Source organism: Stegodyphus dumicola, chromosome 10 (assembly GCF_044657685.1).
Source record: "Stegodyphus dumicola isolate Sdum_Otavi_A_Nest chromosome 10, ASM4465768v1".
Taxonomy (NCBI): domain Eukaryota; kingdom Metazoa; phylum Arthropoda; class Arachnida; order Araneae; family Eresidae; genus Stegodyphus; species Stegodyphus dumicola.
In genome coordinates, this window is record NC_140777.1 from 11,823,880 (window position 1) to 11,832,513 (window position 8,634).

Sequence of the window (8,634 nt, forward strand, 5' to 3'; positions counted from 1 at the left end):
TAAATTAAAAATTATTTTCAAAATGAATTTTAAAAAAAGAAAAAAAAAAAATCTGAAAGGTTTCAGATTTTAAATTACGTCCAAAGAGGCTTTTGTTTTAAGATCTTGTCTGTTACTTTTATTTATGAAATATCACGTTCTTCGCACTTAAACCATAAAATATTCATATTATATTTCATATTTAAATTAGGGTTTCCACCTACCCATATTATATGGAAGATTACGTTATTCAAATTTTGATGGCTCTATGTACCGTTGTTTTATCACAATTCGAGAAATATATTTATGCAGATTTTTCATTATTTAATTTCTTGAAATATAATGCAGGACTCTGTGGCAACAGTTTGAAAAGTGAAACGGACATTTATAGTGCAAAATCGCAAAACGAAAACAATTGACCTTCAGGGACAAAGCTTCTTTGGACTAATAAAAATCTATTGTAAAATCAAAAAATAAAAATTCAAATCAAATGAATTATAAAATAAATCAATAAAAAATCAAATCAAATAAATTATAAAATAAATCAATAAAAATCAAATTAAATAAAAATAAGTTGTAAAATCAATGAATAAAAAAAATCAAAGGAAATAAAATTGATGAATGAAAAAATCAAATCAAATAAAAATCAATTCAAAATCATTTAAAATCAATTTAAAATTTAAAATTTAGAATCAATCAATAAAAAAATCTGTTATAATTCTAAAAGTGTTCACAATTATTAATACATTAATGATGAAAATTAATACACATTTATTTTTCATCACATGAGATTTTGTTTTAGGTAGCATAATTTTCTATCGAACTGGAGATTTTTCGCTGAAAAGGAAACGTGATTTTACAGCAATGCCAAATGTCGCAACGCATCTTTAATCTGTCATACTTTTGATGAGACTCAAAGGTTGCTTTACATGACAAGCTTACATTCCGACATATTTGCATATTAATTAGGGGTTTCCACACATTTTTTTCTAATTCCTGTCACAACAGTGAAGAAAAAATTTACGATTCACCGTCCTTGACCTTCATGTGCGGTACGTGAAGAAAAGCAGCTGAGGAAGGTATATAAACGAAGTAAGTTCTGCACCAACAATCCATTCTCACTCTCAAGAAGCAGAGTTAAGGTAAGATATCTTTCCTATTGTTTGAAATGTTGTAGTCTTCAGCATTTCTGTTGTAGATTTGCTTCAGCTACTCAATTTCTAACAGAGTTGGTAGTTCTCATATCATAGAAACGTTAATCGGAAAACATTAACTGAATACCGTAGTTTAATCTTCTGAAGAACGATTGTGGTTTTCACAACATTCAACCAGCACGTACGTTTTGAAAAGTTCTTTGTTTTGCGCAATTGTTAATATAAACTTAGTTTTTCGATTTATGAGTGCCATTTTATCTGTAGTGTGTTTAACCTAGAGATTTCTTACCAATATTGTAAAGACTTTAGATTATTTTTGAAGTAGAAAACAGGAAAACTGAGCAATGTCCTCGTCGGGACTCGAACCTGGAGCTCTTGAATGCCCTCGGAGGGTGCTACCGTTACACCACGAAGGCATGCAGAAAGAAGGGAAAAAATAACTTAACAATGATATCACAAGTAGCGTATTAACTCACGTAATTTTCGTCTTTTTTTTCCTAATTTTATCGTTCAGAAATTGGTAGAAGGAATTTACGTGAATAACTGAATTTCCGAAGAACGCAAGAAGAATATAACGAATGAAAAATGGTCATGCATAAACTATCAGTAACTATCACAATATTATTTCTTTAAAAGAAATTTACATTCCGATAAGAAGACATAGTCATATTAACATTACAATATCTAAATTTCTGCTTCCTTTTACTCGAATCTTGCCCATTTTATTGTTGTCTCTGCTACTCTTTAGGCCTCAAATCATGTATAAATAATTAGATAACGTAAATGCGCATCTGACTCGACAAAATAGTACAGCGAAATCAGTTCGCGTTTGCGTCGCTGTGATGGGTCTGTTGTCGTGTTAGGTGGGCGTAACGTTCAACAATTAGAAGAAAAAATTTCGACGGGAACCTCGCAGGTTCTTTGCTAATAAGCCTAAAACAATCACTACGTGAACATTTCCATTTTTTAAAATTAAGGATAGCTCTTTCTCTGAATTCGCTGAGAAAGAAGAATTACGCAAATATATCAGAAATACAGTTGATTTCATTTGTTGGTTAATCGATTAGAAATGGATTTTAATTCCGTAGCGTATTTCTGTGGGATTTATACGATCTGTTTTACTAGCATATATGCCTGAAATAAAACTTTCTCGTATTTTGTAATATTTGTGTGAATGTGGTCACAGCTTATGTAAACCCTTCTTTATATATTGAGTTATAAAGTTTTTTTTAGTTTAATTTTGTACTATAATGTATTCTGTTACGTTATGTTGGTTAATTAAATGTTTATAACCTTCTACTATTTAAAAGAGCAACACTGTATCCTTTTATCGATTTCTATCTTCTTACTTAACTACCATCTTTTCTGTGACAAAAAATACTAGTTTGCTCACGAATAACCTTGGATCAGAATTTTTGATGTGTTTTTATAATGAACACAAAAACATCTTTAAGGTGATATTAAGACAATTATCATTAGAGAATTTAATCTGTTGTTTTGATTGTACTTTCCTTTCATTACTTTCTTCTTTTAAAAAAATATATTTATTTCTGCAATTTTTATTGTAGATTAGTATTTGATCGTAAATAATCTTAAAACAGTTTTAGAATCTGCTAGACAAGATGTGGATATCTTTGCACAAAAAGAGATATTCACATAAATATGCTGCTTAAAAAGCCGCGCACGTTTATTCGCCTGCTTATAAAACAACGCATATTTCATGAAATTATCACATCATCACAGCGTGCAAGGAATCTAAAAGGTTTATTATGTTCTGCTGTAAAAATACGCACTGGATAAAAAATGCAAGTACTTTTTACAAATACATCTGCCGCAGTTTTGATTTTTACACTGCTGGTTATTCTTCCAATGTTTATTCGCTTCTGAGTATCTCGAAGTTGTAGATTATTAGCTATATCTCATAAACCTCGAGTCGAAAAGAGCGAAAACAAAGTTTGTGAAGTATAAGAAAATTCTCAAATTAAAATATTCGCTTTTCAAATTAATAAATATGCATTTTTTTAACTGAAAATTTTAAATCCTTTTGCACCACATAGTATTACACAAGGCTTACAGAGATAAGTAAAAAAAAAATACAAAAACACAAGACAAAATAAAATAAACTTACAAATTCAGAGATGACACGTAAGAGATAAATTTACAGAAGAAAGAAAGACAAAGCCATTTTATGTTAGACAAATACGTGAAGAGGGGGAGGAAATATAATATTCACAGAGTTTAACCTAGAAATGAGTTCCTTTCGTCCTTCCTTGAGCTTTGAACAATAGAACAACAAATGCTCGACATTTTGCACCCTCCCCCGAAACTGCATGAACACAAGTCTGTACTAGATAATCTAAATCTCTTGAGATATGAATTGAATTTACTATGTCCAGTTAGAAATTGAGTAACTTCAAAATTGCAGAAAAAGCGTTTATTATTCGGTGTGTGAGGAATGAAAGGAAAAAATAGTTTAGCCAAAGAGGCAGTAGTAGAATTCCTGTATAGTTCATTTTACTTGAGTATTGTATCATACCTATTTTTGTTCTCGTAAAATGACTTGGGAAGTATCATTGGAGTAATTACTTGAAGATGTGTAGCTTGTTTTCCCAACCAATCAGCCCTTTCATTTCCTAGATTGCCAGTGTGGCCACGTACATGAGAAAAGATAACATCAAAACCTTTATTGTTAAGGTCTTTAAGAAGGGCATGGGAAGTGACAATTAATTTATTGTATGAGAAGATATTCCTAAGAGAATATAAGGATGAAAGAGAATCAGTGCGAATAAGAAATTTAGCACTTAGCGAACAGTTTTTAGATATTCACTTAATTGACTCACTAATGCACAGTAATTTGGCTTGGAAAACACTGCATTCTTTGGGAATTCTAAAGAGTTTGTATTCCAGTTTAGAACCATGATGAAAAACGACATGAGCTAATCCAACTCGATTATTAATTTTACTGCCATCTGTATAACACACAACAGGGAAATTATCATCAACAGAACTGTCATAAATGATAGTTCGAATTAGCAAACGATTGGCAGGATGAGGAAGATCTTCAAACAACACCTTGGTATCGAACATAAATTTGCTGATGGTATCCTTAAACTTTTTGTCATTTAAAACATGAAGGTCAATCGGAGGAAATCCTGAAATTGCGAAACAGGCTTCATAACTAATTGTTCTGTAGCCACGCACAACTCTTAGTAAAATTTTTCTTTGAATTCTGCGAAGTATACGAGAATTAATCTTCTTTTCTAAAGCTGTTTCCCACACACTAGAAGCATAACAAATAAAGGGGACAATACCCTGCTTATAAATCATATCAATAACATTAGATTTTAAGCCAAAAGTATTGCAGGAGACATTAAGTCCTCTAAGTGTATTTTCACACTTATTGGATAAATACATAATATGATTTTTCCAACAAAACTTATGATCAAGCATAACGCATTGCATTATCATTACGTAAGGAGTTAGTGTGAGTTTAAATTGTTTTTGAATTTTGTTTTTACATTCATTCGAAATTATGCAAGGAAATAGTGAAAAAAGGCTTAATATTGCTGCATTCTACGGGTTCGTGGATTTATAGTGATTGATGACAACACTTGATGAAAAATCAAAACGCAATTTATTCGTCAGTATTACACACGCCATTTCCAAAGACACGTTTACAGCCGTCGAAAAACTACAGTAAACACGCTGAAACAATCAGCAACACAGCTTTCAGCTATCAGGTTGTAACGGTGAAGACAGCTTTACGGCAAAGCACGAAAGTACAGCTTCCGACTCGGTCGATTACTCTAGACCTAATCTCTGCACACGAGATACTACTACTAAAGTAACATACTGTATTCCGCGTACCGGCAGGGTATTTATAGCTTTTGACCTGCCTTCGAGAACATTCTCGGGAAAACCAGTAAGAATTCATTCTAGAATGTTCTCGCTTCGTCTATGGCAGATCGCCGATTTTGCCGCCAAATGGGCAATTTTCTGCCACATCTGGCAACCCTATCTTCGCTTTGCAGAGAAGTTATCTTCTCGCAGCTGGGCATTTCGGAAAAATAAAATTAGTATTATTCAAAAGAAATTTGGTTGGAATTTTGAACTTCAAATTTCAATATATAATTGACATTCTTGAAGACGTATCCGCTGCCTTTTACCTTATGTTTCCGAAAACGGGAAGCAAAGAATTTCAGTTTGCCTATGTATTTTAATTTCCATTTGCTCATATTTCTATTTAGTTCTGTTTAGCATAATTAAATTACAAATAATAGGCTATTACAATTTGTTATATTTTTTGCACCATATTAGACATTACCCATGATCTAAAATTTGAAACTGTATTAACCTTAATTAAATAAATACTAAAAATATTAACAAATAAATCATATTTCTCTGCAGTTCCAGAATCTTCTTTTACGTTACAGCTCTCTCAATTTTAGACAAAAGGCATTATCATGAAGCTTCTTGTTTTAAGTAAGTTGATTATTTATGCACAACATTATTTTGATTTATAACGAGTAGGCTAGCAGACACAGATTTAGAATTATGTTTGAATGAATTAAATGATTATTTCGTTTTGTTACAGGTGCTATGATCCTAGCTGCATCATATGCAGCCCCCAAGGTAAGGTGTATACCTTAAAATACAGGTCAAGTATAGTTTGAAAATATCTCAAAAATCATTAACATAACGAAAAGACTATTGGAATATAGTCATTTAACAAATTTAATCATTAAAAATATTATATAGTAAGTTAAAAAATACGTAAATTAGAATTCAACTTAAATTTGAAATAGTTCCTTAGCTAGTCATTTTAATTTATGTATTTCCTCTTTCTATTCTAAAAATAGTAATTGCTTATAATAAACGTTTCTGGACTGCATCATTTAATTCATAGCTTTGGTGTTGTAAATGGGTTTGCGAACTAAAACTAGAACAACGAATAATAATTTCGGAGCTTTATTAATTAGCCGATAAAAATTATATCGAAATTAAGGCATTTGAAATTTGCCCTTTAATACAACGCATTTCGTTTCTGCTCCACGGCCAAGTTAGTCTGCTGCTTCTATTCTTACCGCATTGCTTCCAAAATTATTAACCAATAAACGTTTGAAGCAGTCGCAGTTAGTGTGCAAAGTTATATGTGGCCACAAATGTTTGACTAAAATAAAAGAAAAATAAAATAATGCAATAATACATAAAAAGCGAAAATCTCAAAGCTTTCAGATTTTATATTATGCACAACAGGACGTTTTTTAACGTTTTGTGTGTAACCTCTTTTTTATTAAATACCATGCTCTTAAACCACGTAAAATATCGCACTTAAACCACATAAAGTTCAATTCATCTGCAATATCACAAAATATTTAAAAGCAGCATAGCTTTAGAATTTCCGATACACAGTCTCGCGCGCTGGCGATAAAAATGTTTTTTTTTTAGTACAGTGTTGGAATTGCTCGCTTTGAAATCGTTGAGTTTGTTAATCAAAAATTCTTTAAAGTGTTACAAAATATGAAATCGATAATAAAACAAGTTTAAAATTCCACATTAGCGCTTCCAGATGCCCTTATTCGAATGTATTATTCGAACGTTATTCAAAATTAGATGTCTCTAGGTACCGTTGTGTTTTCACAGTGCGAGAAACATACATACATTCATGCAGATTCATTATTTAATTCTTTTAAATATAATTACATGGTTCTAATATTTGGTGGCAACAATTTGAAAAGTGAAATGCTGTTTATAGCGAAACCCCACAAAATCCCAAAACGAAATTAATAGCCTTTCTGGGCTAACACCCTTTGGGATAAATACTGTTTAAATCTACAACGTCTGTGTTTTATGTCTGTGACAAGGCTGACAGTTTTTCCTCATCATGGATCTATGTATTCCACATTTATCTGCGTTCTTTTTCAATTTATTACATATATTTATATATATTATATATGCTATATACATATATTTATTACATGTTCATGCACATATATTCTAAATTTGTAACTGAAACTAAGTTTGTTTCAAACATTTCCCGAATTTTAAGAACTTTTGTAGACAGTTTTATTTTGTACTTGCAACGTTTTGTGTTAAACATACGTTAAATATTTCCGATTCCATTACTATTTAGTTATTAATCGATTATTAATAATTTCTTTATTATTTCGATAAAATTTGTTGGCAACAGTTTGAAAAGTGAATGGAACGCAAAATGACGTTTTGAAATTAATAGCCCTTCTGGGCTAACGCCCTTTGGGGTAAATATGCTTCAGCTTCGGCATAAAATTGAATAAAATAGGCATAGAAACTATTATTTCTCATTTAGTTATTAAAAATATTCTACAAAAATGAAAGGATTTACAAAATTTGTAATTCCGTGCAATGAGTAAGTACTCTTGCAAAGTAATGGGAATTGGACTCTTCTTTTCCAGCGAGCAAAACGTGAGGCATATGCTCTCCCTGACGGTGCCGACCTCTTAATTGGGCCAGTTAAAACAACATTCTCTTGCTTCAACGATGGCTATTATGCCGATGTAGACAACAACTGCCAAATCTTCCACGTCTGCCATTCTGTCGAGACGGAGGATGGTTCAAGGAATACTCAGCAATGGTCTTTCCTCTGCAGCAATCAGACTGTCTTCAACCAGCTAACATTATCTTGCTCTGATCCCGAAGATGCCGTGCCCTGTCCACAGGCTACTAGCTTCTATAGCATCAATGAAAGAATCTACGCTGGAGATCCCAAACTCAACTTTTTGACAGAAGAAGACATTGAAAGAGCAGCACCTTTATTGTACAGGAACACAGCTGACGTCCGAGTGGTTTAGGAACTTCAAGTACTAAGGGGTTAAAGGAACTGTGGGGTGCTTATCCTAGTAATAGACGGACGGACTGTACTTTGGAACTAAATGTTGAGCAGAAGGGTGCTTGAAAAGCAGAGATACATGAATATTGTATTGTATGATCTTGTGCATCTTTCTACAGTTATCTGAAGAACTTTTTTGTTACGTTTCTGTTACTCGTTTATTTGTAATTTTAAATATCAAATTTGTATTATCCATAGAAGGTTTGTCACCTATATGTGTTGTGGAAGACGTGGGTGCTACAACAAGATTGTTTTTACTGCTACATTTATACTTTTGACATTACATACATTTGTACTGTTTCATTTGTACTGTTACATTCATTGTTACAGTGCTTTTGATAATTAAGCATTCTTGTCAGTCCTTCCATCCTATGTTATAGTCTATAAATAAAACTATATTTGCAATTACTATTTGTTTTGTCTCTTCTAAAGTTTATGATTCAACCATCTCTTAATTACTATTATTAAGTCTCTTAGGTGAAATATGCTTGAAAATTGCAGCTTTTTCAATAATTACAAAATTGTAAGAAATTTTAACATTTGTAGAGCATTGCCAGTTTCTTGGCATAAAAGTAAAGCTGTAACTCAAAGAAAAGTTATTAAGAAAATTAATGATATAATGCATAGAAAAGG

At 31.8% G+C, this 8,634-nt stretch overlaps 1 protein-coding gene across 1 annotated transcript; it reads left to right on the forward strand.

Annotated features, from left to right (window-relative positions):
- The first annotated feature begins 1,078 nt into the window (after positions 1–1,078).
- Positions 1,079–8,412, forward strand: LOC118192502 (uncharacterized). Its single transcript, XM_035363497.2, has 4 exons — positions 1,079–1,121; positions 5,541–5,615; positions 5,728–5,765; positions 7,568–8,412. Exons 2-4 carry the CDS (start codon positions 5,597–5,599, stop codon positions 7,961–7,963), a joined length of 453 nt encoding a protein of 150 aa, XP_035219388.1. The 5' UTR covers positions 1,079–1,121; positions 5,541–5,596; the 3' UTR covers positions 7,964–8,412.
- The last annotated feature ends 222 nt before the right edge of the window (positions 8,413–8,634 follow it).

Coding starts and splice junctions, on each gene's coding strand:
- LOC118192502 (XM_035363497.2), top strand. Junction 5,766..7,567: donor CATCATATGCAGCCCCCAAG/GTAAGGTGTATA, acceptor CTTCTTTTCCAG/CGAGCAAAACGTGAGGCATA.